The following is a 23,447-nucleotide window of genomic DNA, read 5'->3' on the forward strand; positions in this document are numbered from 1 at the left end:
AGAGAAAGTAGTTAAGGACATAGAGGTAAATGGTAATTGGGATAAAATACAACATGATTTTACAAAAGATAGATCGTGCCAGGCCAACCTGATCTCCTTTTTTGAGAAGATAACTGATATTTTATACAACGGAAATTCAGTAGATCTACTCTACCTGGCTTTCAGTAAGGCATTTGATACAGTTCTGTGGGGGAGATTATTAGTTAAATTGGAGAAGATGGGGATTAATATGAGAACTAAAAGGTGGATAAGGAACTGGTAAAAGGGGCAAGCGACTACAAACGGTCATACTGAAAGAAGAACTGTCAGGCTGGAGAGAGGTTACTAGTGGAGTTCCTCAGGGACTGGTCTTGGGATCAGTCTTATTTAACATTTTTATTATTGACTTTGACACAAAAAGTGGAAGTGTGCTAATAAAATTTGCAGATGGCACAAAGTTCCTCCCATACAGATGAAGACCGGAATATCATACAAGAAGATCTGGTCGACCTTGAAAACTGGAGTAATAGAAATGGGATGAAATTTAATAGTGGAAAGTGCAAGATAGCAACAAGAATTTTTGTATAAGCTGGGGACTTATCAGTTGGAAGAGACGGAGGAGGAGAAAGACCTGGGTGTATTGATTGATCACAGGATGACTATGAGTTGCCAACGTGATGTGGCCATGAAATAGTCCTAGGATGCATCAGATGAGGTATTTCCAGTAGAGACTGGGAAGTGTTAATCCCATTACACAAGGCACTGGTGAGACCTCGTCTGGAATACCATGTGCAATTCTGATCTCCCATGTTTAAGAAAGATGAATTCAAACTGGCAATGGGGCAGAGAAAGGCTGCTAGGATGATCCGAGGAATGGAAAACCTACCTTATGAAAGGAGACTCAAAGAGCTTGACTTGTTTAGCTGAATCAAATGAAGGCTGAGGGAAGGTATGGTTGCCCTCTATTAAAATATCAAAGGAAATACCCGGGAGGGAGAGGAGTTATTTAAGTTTAGCACCGATGTGGCCACAAGAACAAATGGATATAAACTGGCCATCAACAAGTTTATGCTTGGAATTACTTGAAGGTTTCTAACCATCAGAGGAGTGAAGTTCTGGAACTGCCTTCCAAGGGGAGCAGTGGGGCAAAAAACCTAACTGGCTTAAAGACTAAGTTTGATAAGTTTATGGAGGGTGTGGGATGATGAGACTGGCTACATGCCATTGTAGGCAATCTGCGACTGCTAGCAGCAAATATCTCCAGTGGCCGGTGATGGGCCACTAGTTGGGGAAAGCTCTGAGTTACTACAGAGAATTCTTTCCCAAGGTGTCTGGCTGGTGGGTCTTGCCCACATGTTCAGGGTCTAACTGATCACTATATTTGGGGTCAGGAAGAAATTTTCCCATGGGTCAGGTTGGCAGCATGGGACATAGGTCACTTGCAGGTTTAAACTAGAGTAAATGGTGGATTCTCTGTAACTTGAAGTCTTTAAATCATGATTTGAGGACTTCTGTAACTCAGCCAGAGGTTAGGGGGTCTATTACAGTAGAGGATGGGTGAGGTTCTCTGGCCTGCAATATGCAGGAGGTCAGACTAGATGATCCCTTCTGACCTTAAAGTCTGTGAGTCTAGGTTTGTTTGTTTTTTTAACCTGGAACCCTGGATGTTACACTTCACTAGGCACCAGTCTGGGAGCAGACGTGAAATTATGTATTGTGTGTGTGTGTGTGAGAAAGAGAGGAAGAGGGAGAGAGAATGAGAGAGAGAGAGAGAGCTCGCACATCATCTTCCTCGGATTTTATTTTTTTACCCCTTCACAGTGCAGTTCGTCTGCTATACTGAAGCCAACCCCATTATTTGAAGGGAAAACTTGTCTGCAAAACATGTGCCTTTGTTGCTTTGCCTGCAGGTGGCTTGTGCATACAAACCTTAGTAGTTAAATGTCTAGCTTTTGATTTGCTCCTGCAAATCGCTGCTGGCACTAAACCTGTGGACACATCTATTCATTTTGCAGCTGCAAACTGTACCTTCGTGAAGGAGGCCAGGCACTGGACATGTGGCTACTGTTTGGTTATGAAATGTGTAGACAACCAGCCTGTGCTGAAAATCCTTTGATCTTTGATATCTGCATACTCCCCCTTCCAACCCGCCTACTGGTTTGTTCCATCCATCTGTCACATCTTGTCTTTTAGGCCGTAAGATCTTTGCTGCAGGGACCTGTCAATTACTAGATGTCTGTACAGTGTGTGGCATGATGGGGCCCCAACCTAGTGGAGGTCTCTCCGCACTGCAGTATAAGGTACTGATCCAGCAAGGTGCTTACATATGTGCCCCATCTTGAGCGTGCAAGGAACAACAGGACTACTTGCGTACTTAAGGTGAGGCATATGTTCAAGAGTCTTGCTGAATTGTGATTTATATGGCTAATATGTTGGCATATTATTAATAATACTCCAATATCTCTTCTTGGGATCTCTGATTTGAAATATACAGAAACCTGAAGATCATTGTTGTAAACTTGAATGCATCCAAGGTGTTAAGCCAATGGCTAGAGTGCAGGTAGATTTTAATGACTGTGATACAGATCTAAACTTTTCCAGTAGCTCTGGGCATTGCACGTCTTAGTCAAAGGGCCTAATCATGCAGCCGTTACTTGTGGATATTCCTGTTGAAATGAAATACTGCAAATGAGTAGGCATCTTTATGTTGCCCCTCAGTGGGAAGACTTCCGAGAGTGAGGGCTGCCGGGTCAGTTCCCATTAAGCGCAAACATGATTTCTGCCCATTCTTCGCCATGACGTTTTAAAGAATGCTTTCTTTGCCTCTCTTGTTCAGCCCTTTACCAAAGGCAGCATCTTTTATATGCTATGAGTCAGCTGAGCTCTGTTGCATAAGGGCGTGCAGCTCTTTTTCCATTGAGAGTGGCACTCACAGGCATAGTGAGGTTTCCCTGCTATGCTCATGCCACTTGTGTCTATTTTTAGTTTAACATTTCCCACCCTGTTTCTTTTTCCCCTCTGCTCTGTGTAATCTTTTATAGGGCTGCTTTTGACAACATTGCTGAATGCTTCCTTTATACATTTTCTGTGCAGCAGAAATTATCTGAGCCCGAACACATGAATATTGCCCTTTTTGAGAGGTTATAGCAATTCACCTCCTCCCCCCCCTTGTTAGTGCAGAGCAGGGTTGTGCCCTGGTCCTATGTGGCTATGCAGGGAGCTAAAGCTACTCTTCCTTCTCTTGTACAATCACATGGGACTATTCCAGTTATGGCTTGGGCATTGAGGGGGAAGGGCAGGAGGAGCTGGGAGTGAACAGTCATGGCTCTGAAATCCTTCCCACGGCTCCTCCTGGTCCAGTCCAGCTGCGTATCACACAGTGCTGTGCCTAAAGGCTAAATATAGCCTATAGAAACTGATAGATAATGTTGCAAAATATGCACAGTGTTGTTTTAAGGCAATAATTATATTGGACCATTTAGCTCTGGTAGAGCGATGACTACTTTCAGTTTTCTTCATCAATTTTTTCCTTTTAGGCATTTCCAGTTGTATAATCCCATCTGTTTCAGTTACAGTATCACTGTGTCTTTCATTCCTTCCCTGCTTCCTTAACACGTGCCGTACATTCTAACATGTATGTCTTGGAACAAATTCAACACAAAGTACCAGAGGAAGCATTAAAGGTAAGCACATACGTTATTTTTGTATGGAGAGACTGGTACTTGTGAAGCGATGACAGCATTAAACAGCAAAACCCCACAGTGTGTTCTTAAACAACGTCCTGCATTTTTCGGCACACCGGTGACAGCTTTGATAATGAATTGTGGAAACAACCACATCTTAAGGTTTCCCTTCAATATGTGCTTGGGAGGACCTCACCTTGAGGATAAATGTATTTCCCAGCTAGCCCAGATCTATTCTCTCCCTTCCCAACACTAGCATCTAACTGAAATTATTTATGATTTCATGACTGCCAGCTAAACAAAGGGCACTAAAGTTTTAGTGTATAAAGATGAACTCTCAGCATATTAAACTTTTCTTCAGCAGGAAATCAATGTCCTCCTAGAAAGTGAGCAATGAAGGGTGAGTACCTTTCTCTGGGTGCTGTGGCTTATGTCAGCTCCTTAATACTTCCTCCAACGACCCAACGTTGGCTCAATTTACTCTCAGTAACAGTCTCAATTTCAATAGCCTTTTTTTCTCTCCAAAGATCGTAGATATTCCTTATGATTTTCCTTACAGAGCAGTTTCACTTCAGTGAAATGGCTCCCCTAAGCATGAGCTGCAGGATCAGGCACAAAACATACCAGACTCACTTCACCCATGACAGAAAGTCAGTCCCCTCTGGGGTGGAGTGCCATAAGTGTTTCACAACTCACAGCAACACTGCCCAGCATTTAGAACAAGAAGTACCAATACCAAATGTCTACCTTCAATTGACAGTTATAGTCTCATGCCCCTGGTTCCATATTTCAGTCTACTTGTGTAGGAGGGTAGGACAGGGTGACTCTTTCATTGAACTTACTCAGACCTGATTTTTGTGGAAATGCCCTTTTCTGTAGATCCAGTTAGATCATTCAACACTGCCCAGCTTTAAGGGAAACCTATTTTATGCAATATAGCTTTCTGGCCCTTCTGTCCAGAAGTGAGACAATTCATGATAAAATATGTTGAGGTGTCTCTGAAGCCTTAAGAGAAGTTAGATAAAAGGATGGTTTTGGAAGACTTCATCATGCTGTTGAGAGAATAAAGAGCGATGAGGGGGTTCAGTATTTGAATCCTGAATGGAAGGGGCGTTCATTCTAGTTGTCCTTAGTTTATTTTTTAAAGCGTCTCCTAATGAGAGATTTCTTGGGGCAATGTCACTTAATATCCTTCTAAATGAGGTATTTGAAAGCTTCTCAGCTGGCATTTATATGACTCCATAGCCTTTGTTCAGGTATGTATTTTATTCTTGTTCTCAAGCACAGCCGCGATATTTGTTCTTATGTGATCACATGGGGAGATAGTTTGTCCTTTTCATTGCCTGTTGTATGGCACCACATAGCCTTGTCCACGTTTTTGCTTATGTGTCTGCAGCATGAAAAGTATACTAGCCAACTTCAGATGAGTTTCAAGGGTACCGTGATGAAAAGGGTGGAACAGCCGGTGGAACATGGTGGTTATACCGAATCCCCGCAAGCAAAACTGGAGAGAGGAGAGAAGAAAGCAATTACAGGTACTTGCTCAGAAACCAGTTAGTCAAGGTTCAAAACAGTCACTTACAATGCCTCTTGAGTTCTTTGCTGATTCAGAATAGAATTCTAGTAAGGCAGGCTACTTTTAGAAGCAGTTACAGAGGTCCTCTTTCTAAACTTCTCATTTAAGGATTCTTGTTTCAGACAACGAGCCTGGCTTTCTCTGATGCAGTCTTCAGAAGAAATTTGCCAGTCTGACATTACAAGAGCGCTGTGCTATTGCAATGGTATTTGCAGTGGCATGTGGGCAGAGCAGGTCTGGCTAGTTCTTGGCACCGGTCTAGTTTATTTTTAATTTCTTACCCGGGAACTGGCGTACGAATGGTGCCAGTGACTCAGCTTGGAAAATGCAAGGCTTCCGTGGATGGGCGCCAACCTGCAGGGGATGGCGGTAGCATTGAATTCACTGCAAAAGCCCTTCTCTGGTCTTAAGTAACTGCACTTCCTAACGTGATGGGGGGATTGACCTCTGTTGTATTTCGGGATGGGTGGATTGCTGCAGGAAACATAAGAACCATGGTGAACCTTTTCAGTTCAGCTGAGCCCCTTCCAATACCTTCTCCCCCACTCCCTTTGTCTGTTGTTCCTTCCCTCCTGCACCTCTGTGCTCTTCTTCCCCGTGTCTAATCCCAACCAAGATGCCTCCTGCTTCTTCCCTACCTCTATGGTGTTAACGGATATAGCAGCCTCTCTTCATTTACTTTATGCTCATCAGAATCGTGATGCATCCCCTTCAGTTGTGCCCAAAGGGCATCGCTTACATTTGGAGCTTCAGAGGTGTGAAATGAGCAATGATCATTGTAATGCACTCTGGTGGCTTGTTGCCTGCCATGCATTCTAGAAGCCCCAAAGTGCCAGGAAAGTTGAAGTAAGCAATAACCTGTGGCCTAGCAGAGAGGCTGTCAGACATACTGAATGGGCCCCGTAGACCAGCAAAGGAAGGAGAGGTAGGTGGCAAGAGGGAAGAGCATTGTGTGGTTAAGGGAGGGAAGCCAGGGCCTGGGCTGCAGGAGAGGGATGAGAGAGGTGTGTGGATTTGGTACAAAATCTTTGTAGAAGCATCTGTCTTTTTAGATACTTGGGTGGATCTGTCGCTAGTCCTCGCCAGACTGAATGTGGTGACCTTAATCTCCCAAATTGTGTATTGCCCTTGCAAAAATCCTACTAAGCTGGGAGAGCGTATTAAAGCAGCATAGCATTTCTCTTCTGTATTTTCCCCTGTTCTTCACTCCTGCTGTGTGTGAAAGCACACGTGTTCCTGCTCCTGACTATCATTCCCTGCCCCGCAGAAACCCTTTCCCTGGCGCTTTCCATGTGTCCGTGTGTCACTCTTACTTGTAATGAATACAGTAGATGTGGCACATTCCGTCTTGCCTCCTCGAGAATCATTCACAAGCGCTCGGTTAGAGGGATGGACTTGGCTGTGATTAGCTGTGACACAGAGGAGAGTGAAAGGAGGTGAACTTTATCTTGGCCTTGGGGAAAACTGTCTAGCCCTAGAGTGACATGAACCAGATTCTTGAAACGAGTTGCAAATATCGAGTTTGTAGGCTCCAAATGTAATTAATTTACATTTGTCACCCACTGGCTGACATCTTGGCAGCGTGCAGAGATTATGCAGGTGCTTTCCTACTTTGGTTCTTTTCATCACTTGTCACCTTGCAAAATATGTAAGGTTTTTTGTTGTTGTTGTTTTCCAATTGAATCCATGTAACATAGGCAGTTGATACTTGGAAATATCTGCAAATGCAGCATCTAATGTGATACCTCAAGCACACTTTCCTGGTGTGTAACTCCTGCTAACCCATATTTAATGTTCACTTGCCGGAACAAAACTTAGTTGAATTCATAAAGATTCAGATTGCCTAGGAGGGGTGAATTTTAAGGATTCTGTTTCTTGCTGCCACTGCTCAGTGTCCAGTCAGGCAAGAGGTTGAGTGTCATCTGCAAAATGCTGAGCTCCTGTTAATCCCATTAAGGAAGTGAGTGTTGAGAGTGCTGAGTATGAAGGAGGCACTCAGCAGGATGGGACCCTGTGGACCTCACCCGCAGCCCACCTAAGTCAATGGAAAGAGCTTGATGGGCTTTGGATCAGGCCCCCCACCCTTTGGAAGATGAACTAGCAGAGATCATGCTTAGCCTGCATCAGAGTTTTGACTCATTCACTTTGTCTACAGTTATACATGCATTTTTACTCTGTGGTTTTTGAGGATTGGCAGTAGTTTAAAACCATTATGTTCTTACTTCCATTAATATCTTTACAGCAAGTAGGTTTACTTAGTGGCAGTGAGAAAGAGGCTTTGGAGAGAGAACCTTTCCGCTAAGCCTGTAGGTATTTAGTAATTTGCTTGTAGCAATTTAAAGCACGATCTGTGGTGACAATGGCCTTTAAAAATCTTTATTATAGTTCCAATGGGAGGAAAGGGAGCAAGGAGGCAGGGCTTTTATAGGAGGGCAGGTTTTAAAAAAAATGCTAGAGCAGGTTAGGAATGGGGGATGATATCGAAAACAATGAATTGGAAAGAGGGGTCTCAACTGTGCTTTTCTGTTTATTCTTTCCCATAATACCCAATAAATCTTTATACTATTAAAAAAAGAATCCTTGTGACTTTTTTAAGTGTATTGCCTTTAAAGTGCAACATATAATCAACCATTGGAGCTTGCTCCTACAGGATGTTATTGAGGCAAGTAGCTTAAACTAAGTGAGGATTAGAAATTCTTATGAATAAGAAAAGCAGCCACAGTTTGACTAGCTAGTGTTAAAAATAAGCAGTATTAGTTCTCATGCTTTATGGGATAAGCTGATCACTGGCTGGATTAGGGAGACATAACTCCCCACGTAGATGGTGTTGCACAATTACTATGCATTATGCAGATTTGAAGACTCTGGAGCACTTGCCATTGGCCATGGCATATTGGGCTAAATGGACCATAGGTAGGTTTTGACATGACAACTCCTGCGGTCTCTGTGCATAATTCTAGATTGGTCATGCAAGGGGTGATGTGTGTGTGTGTGTGTGTGTGTATATAAGCATCCTGCAATACTTGTGCAGTCTAGTGTGTAGCTATTTGAACATACTACTGTTGTAGCTTAAAAACAGTGTAGTGCGTTGTTGTTGTTTTTTTTAAATCCTTTAGTATCCGGAACCTTACAGTGCTGGCAGAGCAAAATAAACACTGATGGCTTGATTTTCAGAAGCGTGGCATGCTCAGAGCTCCCATTTGAAATTGGCACCTTTGTAAACAGGGCCATGATTTTCCACCCTTTAATTTAATTTCCTTCGAATTCTGTGAAACAGTCTTTATACAAAGTGACCATTGGTTAACTATATTCCTGGGTGCTGTAGAGGACAGAGGGTCTTGTGCTTGAGGCACTTGATTGGGACTCCGGAGGTCTGGTTTCAGTTTCTGCCTCTGCCAAAGAGTTCCTTGGACTAGTCATTTGGGTTTCCATTTCCCATCTGTAAAATGGGGATAATACTTCCTTTGTGTCTGTCTTCTCTGTCTAGATTGGAAGCTCTTCGGGAGAGGGGCTGTCTCGTACCCTGTGTTTGAACAGCACCTAGAACAATGGAGCTCTGATCTCTACTGGGTCTCTAGGCGCTACCATAATACAAATAATAATATTGATAAAAGCTCAAACCTACTGTTGAGGATGAGGAACTATAATATTTGTAACTGATTCGCTGGAGTCCTTGTCTCTAACAGTTCTGTGTGGTTAAATTATGGCGTACTGTAGATGAAATGGGCAGCTTTCAAGTCTTGGGGCCAAATCCGTCACTGGAGTGAGCTGGTGTAGCTCACGTGGAGTCAGTTGGAGCTGTTGCTACTTTTGTAGTGGCGGATGTAGCCCTTTGGCTACTTTCCCCCTGCGGTCATGGTAACATCTGCATTAGAGGATAGGAGAAACCACCATCTTAGATATGCAGCTATCTATATCTCCTCCAATCCAGTTGGAAGGAACCTACAGCACATCAAATACTGACTAAATAATTGATACAAATAAGTTTTGGCCATTCCAATGCAAAAACCTCCAATATTAATGTATACTCCCATCAATCACAAGAGACCATGGTATAGGTTTACCCCACTTTAAAAAAACAACAACTTACAGATAAAAACAGCCAAGGATTTCTTTAGTCCCCCCCTCCCCCCCCAGCTAAATTATAATCTACTATTAGAAAAAATGATAGAGGTTTTAGGAATTACTTGACTTAAAACTATTAAAATTGGATCTTTTCCCTCTCCCCCCCACCTCAGGCCTACTCCTTAATGAGCCTGCTATACTACATCTTCTGAAGATGGAAGTTGTACGATTAATCGAAAAATGCTTGATTGAGACAGTGTAGATTTCTGATGCTTTTGTTGTGAATAGCAAGTTTCAAAACCTGATTATGCTCTCGTCAGCAAAGGAATTTACCATTATTGTCTCTTTTCCTTTGTAATTTTAACCTCGTTTGGGCTACTGGGTAAGTACCAGCCTTTGGCACTAAACCAGGAGGCTGCCAGGAACCCCATCAGTTATATTATCAAAGAAATGGAACCCCGTCGTGATCAAAGCTGCATGTGTCGTGTGAGAGCTTTCTCTAAGGAAGCTGTTAGAGTGGCTGCTTTAATGTATAGTTTCCTCTTTTCCTTGTGCAGCTGGACTGCATTTTTGGTCGTGACCCTTGTTGCCTTATCACTTTTGTTTTAAAAAAAAGAAGACTACCCATCCCCCATTACAGGAGTAAATTGCTGAACAGAACACATGCATGTCAGTAGCCTTCTCTGTATGACACTGTCACCAATCATTCAATATTTGTCTAGCTGAATGCTCATGCTGGTCTCAGTTCTGTCATCTACAAGAATAGTTTTCAGACTTTCTGCCTGAATTGATGAGCCAAGAAATATGTTTGAATGATTTGGTATCATCTGGACAGATTGGCATGACATTGGGAGGGATGGTAATGAGCTGCTATCAATCAGGCTGACCGTAATATGATTTAAATGACTGAGTAGTTATTTTTCATTTATGCTCCTCGTGGCACCAGCAGTTTGGGCAGTTTCCATGTTTCTGTGCGTTCCCAACAGCCCTGTGGAAGAAAAGCTGTGGATTTAAGGCAACTTGTGTCTAAGGTGGTTGGTGTATATAATAGGGCGGGCAAAATCTTATCATCCATAATTCCCCACAGAATGTAAGAAATTCTCCTTTTGGGGCCAGATCCTCAGTTGGTGTAAACCAGTATAGCTCTGCTGAAGTCAGTGGATTATGCAGATTTACATCAGCTGAGGATCTGGCCCTTTGGGTTAGCGTTGAAAGTTAGCAAGCTCCGCTCACTTAATATAATTGCTTATTTAAAATCAGGTTTAATTTAGAAGCTAAAATGTGATGGAAAATTAACGGTTCCTAATATATTTTAGCCAGACATAAAAAGAGAGAAATGCAGTCCCCTCCCCCTCTACTTCTAGCTGTGCCCTTTGCATTCTTCTTGGAAGTTGAGTGGAATGAAGTTGTAATTTATTCCCTTATCCTTATAGGATGATCAGGGACAGCAAAATGACCCCAAAACGAATGGAGTTCTCTTCTCTTCCCCTACCCCCCGCAAATATTTAATCTTACAATACTGATACTTTTTAACATACCATGTACAATCTGATCTTGCTGTCAAAGCCACGTGGGCAGACTCTGTGTGCTGTTCGGTGCCCCCGAGGAGGAGGAGGGCATTAATTGGCTTTCAATCCTGGCAGTGTAAGTTAGAGCAGGCTTTAGGCTGCTCTGATGCGTGCTGGCTGGAATGGTCACCGAGAGCAGTGCACTCTGACCATGCCTCTTCCAACTTTGATATGCTCCTTACATTGGGCACTGGGCCATCTTTGTCACCCATGGATCCCCTACACAAGGGGAATACCCAGCTGCCCCTCTAAGGCTGCTGGAGCAGCTTAAAGCAGCTGGAAAGAGGGGCTGAGGTTCCAGCTAGTTAATTTTTGTTTTGTTTTCTTTTTTTTGGCTTCCCCCCACGCCAGTTTTCATTCTGTCTTCACAGTTACATAAGAATGGCCATACTGGGTCAGACCAACAGTCCATCTAGCCCAATATCCTGTCATCTGACTCTGGCCAATGCCAGCTGCTTCAAAGGGAATGAATCAAACAGGCAAATATCAAGTGATCCATCCCCTTTTGTCCACTCCCAGCTTCGGCAGTCAGAGGTTTAGTGATGCCCAGACCATGGGGTTGCATTCTTGAACACTTTGGCTAATAGCCATTGATGGACCTATTCTTCAGGAACTTATCTAATTCTTTTTTGAACCCTCTTATAGTTTTGGCCTTCACAACATCCCCGGCAATGAGTTCCACAGGTTGACTGTGTGTTATGTGGGGAAGTACTTCCTTTTGTTTGCTTTAAACCTGCTGCCTATTAATTTCATTGGGTGACCCCTGATTCTTGTGTTATGTGAAAGAGTAAATAACCCTTCCCTAGTCACTTTCCCCACACCATTCAGATATCTGTCATAACCCCCATTAGTCATCTCTTTTCCAAGCTGAAAAGTCCCAGGCTTGTTAATCTCTCCTCGCGTGCAAGCTATTCCCTACCCTTAATAATTTTTGTTGTCCTGCTCTGTGCCTTTTCCAATTCTAATATAACTTTTTTGAGATGGGGCAACCAGAACTGCACGCAGTATTCAAGATGTGAGCATACCATAAATATATATAGTCTAGTGACGATATTTTCTGTCTTATTATCTATCCCTTTCCTCATGGTTCCTAACATTCTTTCAGCTTTTTTGACTGCTGCTGCACATTGAGTGGATGTTTTCAGAGAACTATCCACAGTGACTCCTAGATCCCTTTCTTGAGTGGTAACTGCTAAATTAGACCCCATCATTTTGTATATATAGTTGGGATTATGTTTTCTAATGTGCATTACTTTGAATTTATCAACATTGAATTTCATCTGCCATTTTGTTGTCTGGTCCCCCAGTTTTGTGAGATCCCTTTGTAACTCTTTGCAGTCTACTTTGGACTTAACTATCTTGTGTAGTTTTGTATCATCTGCAAATTTTGCCATCTCACTGTTTACACCTTTTTCAGGATCATATATGAATATGTTGAACAGTACTTGTCCCTGTACAGACCCCTGGGAGACACCACTATTTACCTCTCTCCAGTCTAAAAACTGACCCTTTAGTCCTACCCTTTGTTTCCTGTCTTTTAACCAGTTACTGATCCTCTTATCCCATGACTGCTTACTTTACTTAAGAGCCTTTCGTGAGGGACGCTGTCAAAGGCTTTCTGAAAGTCCAAGTGATCTATATCCACTGGATCCCCCTTGTCCATTTTGTGACAGGGTCAGGCCAGATAGCAACAGGAGAGTGATAGAAGGCAGATATATTAGCCCCAGGTTAAGTAGGTCCCTTTTCCCTGGGTAAGGTAACAGGGAAGATTCCAGAACAATCAGGAACTTTCTGGAAACAATTAAGGCAGACAGGCTGATTAGAACACCTGCAGCCAATCAAGAAGCTGCTAGAATCAATTAAGGCAGGCTAATCAGGGCACCTGGGTTTAAAAAGGAGCTCACTTCAGTTTATGGTGCACGTGTGAGGAGCTGGGAGCAAGAGGCACTAGGAGCTGAGAGTAAGAAGGCATAATGCTGGAGAACTGAGGAGTACAAGCATTATAAGACACCAGGAGGAAGGTCCTATGGTGAGGATAAAGAAGGTGTTGGGAGGAGGCCATGGGGAAGTAGCCCAGGGAGTTGTAGCTGTTGCACAGCTGTTCCAGGAGCCACTATAGACAGCTGAAATCCGCAGGGCCCTGGGCTGGAACCCAGAATAGAAGGCGGGTCCGGGTTCCCCCCATCCCTCCAACTCCCTACTTGCTACTGGAGGCGTTGAACTGGACTGTGGGTTCCACCAGAGGGGAAGGTCTCTGGCCTGTTCCCCGATCCACTAGATGGATCAGTAGAGACTGCGGGGACTGTTCTTCTTCCTTTCCCCATGCTGGCCAGTGATGAGTCTTAACTGAGTGAATGGCAGATTTGAGCCATGAAAGTGGCCAAACTGAGGGCTGCCGTGAACCTCTGAGGCAAGAAAATCCGCCAATAAGCACAGCACCCACCAAGGCAGGGGAGGAACTTTGTCACAATATACTTGTTCACCCCTTAAAGAATTCTAGTAGATTGGTGAAGCATGATTTCCCTTTACAAAAGCCACATTGACCCTTCCCCAACAAATCATAGAATATCAGGGTTGGAAGGGACCTCAGGAGGTCATCTAGTCCAACCCCCTGCTCAAAGCAGGACCAATCCCCAATTAAATCATCCCAGCCAGGGCTTTGTCAAGCCTGACCTTAAAAACTTCTAAGGAAGAAGATTCTACCACCTCCCTAGGAAACGCATTCCAGTGTTTCACCACCCTCCTAGTGAAAAAGTTTTTCCTAATATCCAACCTAAACCTCCCCCACTGCAACTTGAGACCATTACTCCTTGTCCTGTCCTCTTCTACCACTGAGAATAGTCTAGAACCATCCTCTCTGGAACCACCTCTCAGGTAGTTGAAAGCAACTATCAAATCCCCCCTCATTCTTCTCTTCTGCAGACTAAACAATCCCAGTTCCCTCAGCCTCTCCTCATAAGTCATGTGTTCCAGTCCCCTAATAATTTTTGTTGCCCTTCGCTGGACTCTCTCCAATTTCTCCACATCCTTCTTGTAGTGTGGGGCCCAAAACTGGACACAGTACTCCAGATGAGGCCTCACCAATGTCGAATAGAGGGGAACGATCACGTCCCTCGATCTGCTCGCTATGCCCCTACTTATACATCCCAAAATGCCATTGGCCTTCTTGGCAACAAGGGCACACTGTTGACTCATATCCAGCTTCTCGTCCACTGTCACCCCTAGGTCCTTTTCCGCAGAACTGCTGCCTAGCCATTCGGTCCCTAGTCTGTAGCTGTGCATTGGGTTCTTCCGTCCTAAGTGCAGGACCCTGCACTTATCCTTGTTGAACCTCATCGTATTTCTTTTGGCCCAATCCTCCAATTTGTCTAGGTCCCTCTGTATCCTATCCCTACCCTCCAGCGTATCTACCACTCCTCCTAGTTTAGTATCATCTGCAAATTTGCTGAGAGTGCAATCCACACCATCCTCCAAATCATTTATGAAGATATTGAACAAAACCGGCCCCAGGACCGACCCTTGGGGCACTCCGCTAGATACCAGCTGCCAACTAGACATGGAGCCATTGATCACTACCCGTTGAGCCCGACAATCTAGCCAGCTTTCTACCCACCTTATAGTGCATTCATCCAGCCCATACTTCTTTAACTTGCTGACAAGAATACTGTGGGAGACCGTATCAAAAGCTTTGCTAAAGTCAAGAAACAATACATCCACTGCTTTCCCTTCATCCACAGAACCAGTAATCTCATCATAGAAGGCGATTAGATTAGTCAGGCATGACCTTCCCTTGGTGAATCCATGCTGACTGTTCCTGATCACTTTCCTCTCATGTAAGTGCTTCAGGATTGATTCCTTGAGGACCTGCTCCATGATTTTTCCAGGGACTGAGGTGAGGCTGACTGGCCTGTAGTTCCCAGGATCCTCCTTCTTCCCTTTTTTAAAGATTGGCACTACATTAACCTTTTTCCAGTCATCCGGGACTTCCCCCGTTCGCCGCGAGTTTTCAAAGATAATGGCCAATTGCTCTGTAATCACAGCCGCCAATTCCTTTAGCACTCTCGGATGCAACGCATCCGGCCCCATGGACTTGTGGACGCCCAGCTTTTCTAAATAGTCCGTAACCACCTCTTTCTCCACAGAGGGCTGGCCACCTGCTCCCCATGCTGTGATGCCCAGCGCAGCAGTCTGGGAGCTGACCTTGTTAGTGAAGACAGAGGCAAAAAAAGCATTGAGTACATTAGCTTTTTCCACATCCTCTGTCACTAGGTTGCCTCCCTCATTCAGTAAGGGGCCCACACTTTCCTTGGCTTTCTTCTTGTTGCCAACATACCTGAAAAAAGAAAAGGAGTACTTGTGGCACCTTAGAGACTAACACATTTATTTCAGCATAAGCTTTCGTGAGCTACAGCTCACTTCATTGGGTGCATCCGATGAAGTGAGCTGTAGCTCACAAAAGCTTATGCTCAAATAAATTGGCTAGTCTCTAAGGTGCCACAAGTACTCCTTTTCTTTTTGCGAATACAGACTAACACGGCTGCTACTCTGAAATCTTTCAATTTATTCATTGTGAGAAATCTTTCTCTTTTGAATTTTAAAAGGCCACAAGAGCACTGTGAATGTAGCTTTCTTTTAAATGCTGTGGGGAGAAAGTACATAAAATAAGTTTTCAACCTCACTTGATCTGTAGTCCTACTAGAGACCATATGTTTATAATTTCCATACATGAAGAAAAGCCCTTGGTCAGGGCCTGTGGTCAGTAAATGCTGTATTTTTAAAACAAAATTACTATATTTGGACTGTCATTTTCAAAGCCAGCATTCTGGATTTATTAGTTTCTCAGTCAGATTTCTTCTAAAATATTCCAAGTGGTGGTTGTTAGGTTTGTGGGGAGCGGAGGGTTAACTCTTACTTCAGGCGTACTTTTTAACTGTATATCCTGTTGCTGCCATAGCAATAAAAACTAATTTGCACCCTTTCCACACGAAGCTGGCAGGATAGATCAGTGCAGGGGCAATCCGACGATTCCTTTCAGGCAGCTCAGTGTGTGGTTTTAAAGCACAAGTCAAGTAACGGCTGTCTAGGTAGCTGTAACTTGAATATGATGCGACAGAAGAAGACACGATTTAAAATATGTCCAAAAATGGACATGCTGATAGCTGTCATTGCTGGAAACATCTAATGCATAGGTATGAGGGGCTAAAGAGTACAGATATGCATCCTTGCAAAATTACTATGAACATCTGCTATCCCAAGTGTGCCATCCGCTATTGGTCCCTCACCATGCTGAGAATGACAAATGAAAGTTATTTTACATGCCTCTTTAAATAAGCAATGAAAACCTTGTCTCGGGCAAGCTGGGGGGTATAATCTTTACTCTTTACACTGCAGTAGCATCCAGAGGCCCTAATCAGGATCAGTTAAATGTTTTGCAAACATATATGAAAAAATGCCCTGAATACCTGGGACCCATTGTAGGACCCTGATCTCAATTAACTTTAGTGGGGAATTTGCACCATGTGACTCAGCTGACCAATCAAAACTGGCATTGCCAAGACACCGTCTGGAAAATGAATGATAATAAACAGTAACCGTTTCCCGGGGCAAGGGAATAGAGAACATTTCTAGAAAAGTCTGGTTATGTTCATGAAAATGTTTGGGTTTTTTCCCCGCGTACCAGATTTCATGGGGGCAGCGTTTTTGAATTAAACTTTTTGATCAGTTCCATTAGCCATCATTTTCTCATAACAAAGACCTGATATTGCACTGAGATCGATTTGAGTGAATCCCTGAAATCACATAGTGCTTCATTGAATCCCAGCACAGGAGATGTCTGCCTGAGTAGAGGTTACTGCCCGATAAAGGCTAAGCCCTGGTCTATGCTAGGAGTTGAGGTCGAATTTAGCAGCGTTAAATTGATTTAACCCTGCACCCATCCACATGACGAAGCCCTTTTTGTTTTCGACTTAAAGGGCTCTTAAAATCGATTTTCTTACTCCACCCCTGACAAGGGGATTAGCGCTGAAATCGGCCTTGCTGGGTTGAATTTGGGGTACTGTGGACACAATTAGACGGTATTGGCTTCCGTGAGCTATCCCAGAGTGCTCCATTGTGACCGCTCTGGACAGCACTCTCAACTCAGATGCACTGGCCAGGTAGACAGGAAAAGGCCCGCGAACTTTTGAATTTCAATTTCCTGTTTGACCAGCGTGGCAAGCTGCAGGTGACCATGCAGAGCTCATCAGCAGAGGTGACCATGATGGAGTCCCAGAATCACAAAAGAGCTCCAGCATGGACCGAACGGGAAGTACGGGATCTGATCGTTATATGGGGAGAGGAATCCGTGCTATCAGAACTCCGTTCCAGTTTTCGAAATGCCAAAACCTTTGTCAAAATCTCCCAGGGCATGAAGGACAGAGGCCATAACAGGGACCCGAAGCAGTGCCATGTGAAACTTAAGGAGCTGAGGCAAGCCTACCAGAAAGCCAGAGAGGCGAACGGCCACTCCGGGTCCGAGCCCCAAACATACCGCTTCTATGATGAGCTGCATGCCATTTTAGGGTGTTCAGCCACCACTACCCCAGCTGTGTTATTTGACTCCTTCAATGGAGATGGAGGCAACACGGAAGCAGGTTTTGGGGACGAGGAAGATAGCTCACAACAAGCAAGCGGAGAAATCGGTTTTCCCCATAGCCAAGAACTGTTTCTCACCCTGGACCTGGAGCCAGTACCCCCCAAACCCACTCAAGGCTGCCTCCCGGACCCGCCAGGCAGAGAAGGGACCTCTGGTGAGTGTACCTTTTAAAATACTATACACGGTTTAAAAGCAAGCATGTTTAATGATTAATTTGCCCTGGCATTCGTGGCTCTCCTGGATGTACTCCCAAAGCCTTTGCAAAAGGTTTCTGGGGAGGGCAGCCTTATTCCACCCACCATGGTGGGACACTTTCCCACTCCAGGCCAGTAGCACATACTCAGGAATCATTGTACAACAAAGCATTGCAGCGTATGTTTGCGGGTGTTCAAACAACATCCGTTCTTTATCTCTCTGTCTTACCCTCAGGAGAGTGATGTCATTCATGGTCACCTGGTTGAAATAGGGTGCTTTTCTTAAGGGGACATTCAGAGATGCCCATTCCTGCTGGGCTGTTTGCCTGTGGCTGAACAGAAATGTTCCCCACTGTTAGCCACGGGGAGGGGGGAAGGTTGAGGGGGTAGCCACGTGGTGGGGAGAGGCAAAATGCGACCTTGTAACGAAAGCACATGTGCTGTGTATGTAATGTTAACAGCAAGGTTTACCGTGAAATAGTGTACCCATTGTTCTATAAAATGTGTCTTTTTAAATACCACTGTCCGTTTTTTTTTTCCTCCACCAGCTGCATGTGTTTCAAGGATCACAGGATCTTCTCCTTCCCAGAGGCTAGCGAAGATCAGAAGGCGAAAAAACCGCACTCGCGATGAAATGTTCTCTGAGCTCGTGCTGTGCTCCCACACTGACAGAGCACAGACGAATGCGTGGAGGCAGACAATGTCAGAGTGCAGGAAAGCACAAAATGAGCGGGAAGAGAGGTGGCAGGCTGAAGAGAGTAAGTGGAGGGCTGAAGAGAGGGCTGAAGCTGAAAGGTGGCGGCAGCATGATGTGAGGAGGCAGGACTCAATGCTGAGGCTGCTGGAGGATCAAACTAATATGCTCCAGCGTATGGTGGAGCTGCAGGAAAGTCAGCAGGAGCACAGACAGCTGCTACAGCCCCGTGTAACCAACCGCCCTCCTCCCCAAGTTCCATAGCCTCCTCACCCAGACGCCCAAGAACGTGGTGGGGGGGCCTCCGGCCACCCAGCCACTCCACCCCAGAGGATTGCCCAAGCAACAGAAGGCTGGCATTCAATAAGTTTTAAAGTTTTAAACTTTTAAAGTGCTGTGTGGCCTTGTCCTTCCCTCCTCCACCATCCCTCCTGGGCTACCTTGGTAGTTATCCCTCTATTTGTGTGATGAATGAATAAAGAATGCATGAATGTGAAGCAACAATGACTTTATTGCCTCTGACAGCAGTGATGGAAGGGAGGAGGGGAGGGTGGTTAGTTTACAGGGAAGTAGATGAACCAAGGGGCGGGGGGTTTCATCAAGGAGAAACAAAGAGAACTTTCACACAGCCTGGCCAGTCATGAAACTGGTCTTCAAAGCTTCTCTGATGCGCACTGCACCCTCCTGTGCTCTTCTAACCGCCCTGGTGTCTGGCTGTGCGTAACCAGCAGCCAGGCGATTTGCCTTAACCTCCCACCCCGCCATAAACGTCTCCCCCTTACTCTCACAGATATTGTGTAATGCACAGCAAGCACTAATAACAGTGGGAATATTGGTTTTGCTGAGGTCTAACTGAGTCAGTAAAAAGAAAAGGAGGACTTGTGGCACCTTAGAGACTAACCGATTTATTTGAGCATAAGCTTTCGTGAGCTACAGCTCACTTCATCGGATGCAGTAAACTGCGCCAGCGTGCCTTTAAACGTCCAAATGCACATTCTACCACCATTCTGCACTTGCTCAGCCTGTAGTTGAACAGCTCCTGACTACTGTCCAGGCTGCCTGTGTACGGCTTCAGGAGCCATGGCATTAAGGGATAGGCTGGGTCCCCAAGGATAACTATAGGCATTTCAACATCCCCAACGGTTATTTTCTGGTCTGGGAATAAAGTCCCTTCCTGCAGCTTTTGAAACAGACCAGAGTTCCAGAAGATGCGAGCGTCATGTACCTTTCCCGGCCATCCCACGTTGATGTTGGTGAAACGTCCCTTGTGATCCACCAGAGCTTGCAGCACTATTGAAAAGTACCCCTTGTGGTTTATGTACTCGCCGGCTTGGTGCTCCGGTGCCAAGATAGGGATATGGGTTCCGTCTATGGCCCCACCACAGTTAGGGAATCCCATTGCAGCAAAGCCATCCACTATGACCTGCACAATTCCCAGGGTCACTACCCTTAATATCAGCAGATCTTTGATTGCGTTGGCTACTTGCATCACAGCAGCCCCAACAGTAGATTTGCCCACTCCAAATTGACGGGTAGCTGTCTGGCATTGCAAGCTTCCACAGGGCTATTGCCACTCGCTTCTCAACTGTGAGGGCTGCTCTCATCTTGGTATTCTTGCTCCTCAGGGCAGGGGAAAGCAAGTCACAAAGTTCCATGAAAGTGCCCTTATGCATGCGAAAGTTTCGCAGCCACTGGGAATCATCCCAGACCTGCAACACTATGTGGTCTAACCAGACTCTGCTTGTTTCCCGAGCCCAGAATCGGCGTTCCACTGCATGAACCTGGCCCATTAGCACCATGATGGCCATATTGCCAGGGCCTGTGCTTTGAGAGAAGTCTGAGTCCATGTCCTCATCACTCTCGTCACCGCGCTGACATCGCCTACTCACCCAGTTTCGCTTTGCCAGGTTCTGGTGCTGCATATACTGCTGGATAATGCGCGTGGTGTTTAATGTGCTCCTAATTCCCAAAGTGATCTGAGTGGGCTCCATGCTTGCTGTGGTATGGCGTCTGCACAGAAAAAAGATGCAGAACGATTGTCTGCCGTTGCCCTGACGGAAGGAGGGGCGACTGAAGACATGGCTTACAGCGTTGGCTTACAGGGAATTAAAATCAACAAAGCGGGTGGCTTTGCGAGAAACTGAATGGCCCCTTCAAGGATAGAACTCCAAACCTCAAGGATGGAACTCAAAACTGGGTTTAGCAGGCCGTTGATTTCACAGAAGGAGGGAGGGAGGAGAAAATGAATACAAAACAAATCTGGTCTATTTCTTGTTTTGAGCCACTTCATCTATCTTTATACATCTTGCTGGCAGCAGACTGTGCAGTACGCCCGCTAGCCATCGTCATCTCCTGGGTGCTCGGCAGAAGATGATGCAGTATGACTGCTGGCCATTGTCTTCTGCTGGCGGCTGATTAAAAGACAGTGCACTGCCAGTAGGACTCAATCAACACGAGACGAAACTTAAAAGGGAAATGACCTGGCTGAGTCACTCCCATGTTTCCCCAGGCGCCCCTGACCTCATTGAGGTCGGTTAAAAGAGCACCCTGGACTATGTCGACAACGGCTACCAGTCATACTGCACTGTCTGCTGTCAAAAGGCAATAAACTGTTGCTGTGTAGCAATGCAGTACCGCATCTGCCAGCACCTAGGAGACATACAGTGACAATTAGCTGAGCGGGCTCCATGCTTGCCGTGGTATGGTGTCTGCACGGGTAACTCAAGAAAAAAGGTGCAAAATGATTGTCTGCCCTTGCTTTCACGGAAGGAGGGAGGGAAGGGGGGGCTGACGATATGTACCTAGAACCACCTGTGACAATGTTTAACCCCATCAGGCACTGGGATTTCTACCCAGAATTCAAATGGGCGGCGGAGACTGCGGGAACTGTGGGATAGCTACCCACTGTGCAACGCTTCGGAAGTTGACGGTTGCCTCTGTACTGTGGACACACTCCTCCGACTACATGCACTTAGAGCATTTTGTGTGGGGACACACACAATCGACTGTATAAAAAGGCTTTCTACAAAACCTACTTCTATAAATTCGACCGAATTTCGTAGTGTGGACATAAGTGGCTACCAAGTAACTGTATGAGTTGTGTGAGTTGTACTTTGCATCATATGGGTTACATGGTGTTACCCAGGAACTCTAGAACTCTAGGTTTTGTTCACTCTTTGGGGCAGGGACCATCTCTCTGTTTTGTGTGTGCGTGTGTGTGGCAGGAGGGCAGATGGCCAGTGCAGTGGGGCCCTGATTATAGAAACAGTCATTCTGCAGGCTCGTAACAAGGTTGTGCAGATTTGCTCATGACAATATTTTATGTATCAACCTGAGAGTCATCTTCTGTAATTCATAAATGCCAATCCAGCTTTTCATTGGAGAGGGAATGAGGGAGTGAAGTTTGATGTATAGTGTGCTCAGACCATAATGAGTTTGAGTTGCCTTTGGCAAGCAACGTTACTTTCTGTGGCTTTGTTGGCTGAAGGTAGCGTGGCGGCCGCACAGAAGATCCTCTGCCTCTATCCCTCTAGTCTTGGGAAAGTAATGGTGGAAAGGATTTCTTCCCACCTGTGCGCTGTATCAGTCTTCTCTTTCCCTTGGATCAGCGCCAACATTCAGCACAGGTCATTGCTCAGGGTAGGATCCCTGCTTGCCATGGGTTGGAATGAAGGTCGCTAACAGAAATCTGGAGCGTGCCCAGCCGAAACTGGTTTAAATATAAAGAGTTGCCGAACTAACGCCACTTCCACCCATGTGCCTAGCGAGGAGAGAAGGTCTCCCTCGGGACACTGAGAAAGGATTTGTAAGGAGGCTCAGCGTATTCCCAGCACTAGGAACCGTGAGATGTGCCCTGGTAGCACTGGTGAAGATGCAGGATCTTGCAGCAGCTTGAGTGTCGTTTCACAGGGTGGCTGCTCTCTCTCATGCTGAGCTCATGCAAGAGAAGTAACTTGAATACAGCTCACTTAACTTTGCAGTGAAAGGTCACCATAAGAGATTGCTAGCCCAATCCTGTTGTTCAGGATTGGGGTTGTAGGCAGGATTTGGCCTTTACTGCAGACCTCCTCTTATTTATACCGTCCTTCACCTTTACTACTCTGTATTTCCATACTAAGCGCAGTCCTGCAATCTGTCAAAGACAAAGCTCCAGCAATTTTCACCTGCAGGTTTGCATCCAGTAGAACTGCAGGATTGAGAACTGTAAGTTTAAAGGGATACGGTTAAATCCCCCATTCAGATGTCCATGTCTGTTGAAAATCTGGAAGAATTTAAATTTCACTTTTTTCACATTTATTTTGCTTTTTGCGTTTTGCTCAGCTGGGACAATGAATTGTGGTAGAGTCACTCTTTGATTTCTAGGCAATAATATAATGCTTCCGTTTGGGTTTGCAGCTCAGCAGGGAATACTTAAAATCCAAAAGAAAACACAGTGTTCATTGCAACTTCTCTCCTTTTTTTTGCCCCTTCTTTCTTTCTCCCTGCTCCCCTCACCCAACAAACTTGGGGTCTGAACTAAATTGGGAGGAGACACTGGCAGTTTGAGCCAACGATATTTTGTAGTGAAATGCTGGAAAACTGCGTGAGTATAAGAAAGGCCATTGAGACTCCATCAGTCCACTTGCACCTTCCTGTTAGCAGACTCTGTACTCTGTTGCCTTTATGAATCTGATAGCCAACGCCTACTGATATTTGCTGTCATGGTAACTTCTTGCTTTCCCTTGCCAGAGACAGCTACTTATCGCACACCCCTTTATGGTCAGCCTTCATGGTGGGGAGAAGATGATGCAAATAACAAACTAGAAAGGCAGGAGGACAGAAGGCAAGAAGAACATTATTCAGGTAATGGAGATGGTCTTTTGGGGGAAAACTGTTGCTTTTTATTTCCTGCTGCACAACACTCTCCTTCAGAATTGTAGTGGCTAAAATTCTGTGTGCTCTTTAAATTTGCCCAAAATGGGAATAAGGGGATATAAAATAATGTGTGTTTGCTTGACATTGTGTGAAATGACAAATAATGAAAGTTGCCTGGGTAATACACTTTTAAATCCAGA

General features: G+C 45.1%; 2 protein-coding genes across 3 annotated transcripts in view; both read left to right on the top strand.

The window, feature by feature from the left end:
- CEP170B (centrosomal protein 170B) overlaps positions 1-23,447 on the top strand; it is a 99,640-nt gene that overhangs the window by 32,365 nt on the left and 43,828 nt on the right. For both annotated transcript variants that reach the window (XM_048853591.2, XM_048853592.2), the window contains exons 5-7: positions 3,604-3,662; positions 5,059-5,197; positions 23,122-23,235. In XM_048853591.2, the coding sequence (XP_048709548.2) occupies positions 3,604-3,662; positions 5,059-5,197; positions 23,122-23,235 (312 nt within the window). The remainder of the gene's footprint in view (positions 1-3,603; positions 3,663-5,058; positions 5,198-23,121; positions 23,236-23,447) is intronic.
- Positions 17,110-18,857, top strand: LOC125638195 (uncharacterized). Its single transcript, XM_048853645.2, has 2 exons — positions 17,110-17,659; positions 18,248-18,857. The coding sequence occupies exons 1-2, from the start codon at positions 17,128-17,130 to the stop codon at positions 18,655-18,657; spliced, it is 942 nt and encodes a 313-aa protein (XP_048709602.2). The 5' UTR covers positions 17,110-17,127; the 3' UTR covers positions 18,658-18,857.

Source organism: Caretta caretta, chromosome 6 (assembly GCF_965140235.1).
Source record: "Caretta caretta isolate rCarCar2 chromosome 6, rCarCar1.hap1, whole genome shotgun sequence".
In the NCBI taxonomy this organism is placed as follows: Eukaryota; Metazoa; Chordata; order Testudines; family Cheloniidae; genus Caretta; species Caretta caretta.

Excerpts from the sequence above, each read along its gene's own strand:
- LOC125638195 (XM_048853645.2), top strand. The coding sequence starts at position 17,128 with ATGATGGAGTCCCAGAATCACAAAAGAGCTCCAGCATGGACCGAACGG. Across the intron at positions 17,660-18,247 it reads AGGCAGAGAAGGGACCTCTG|CTGCATGTGTTTCAAGGATC; the intron begins GTGAGTGTACCT and ends TTCCTCCACCAG.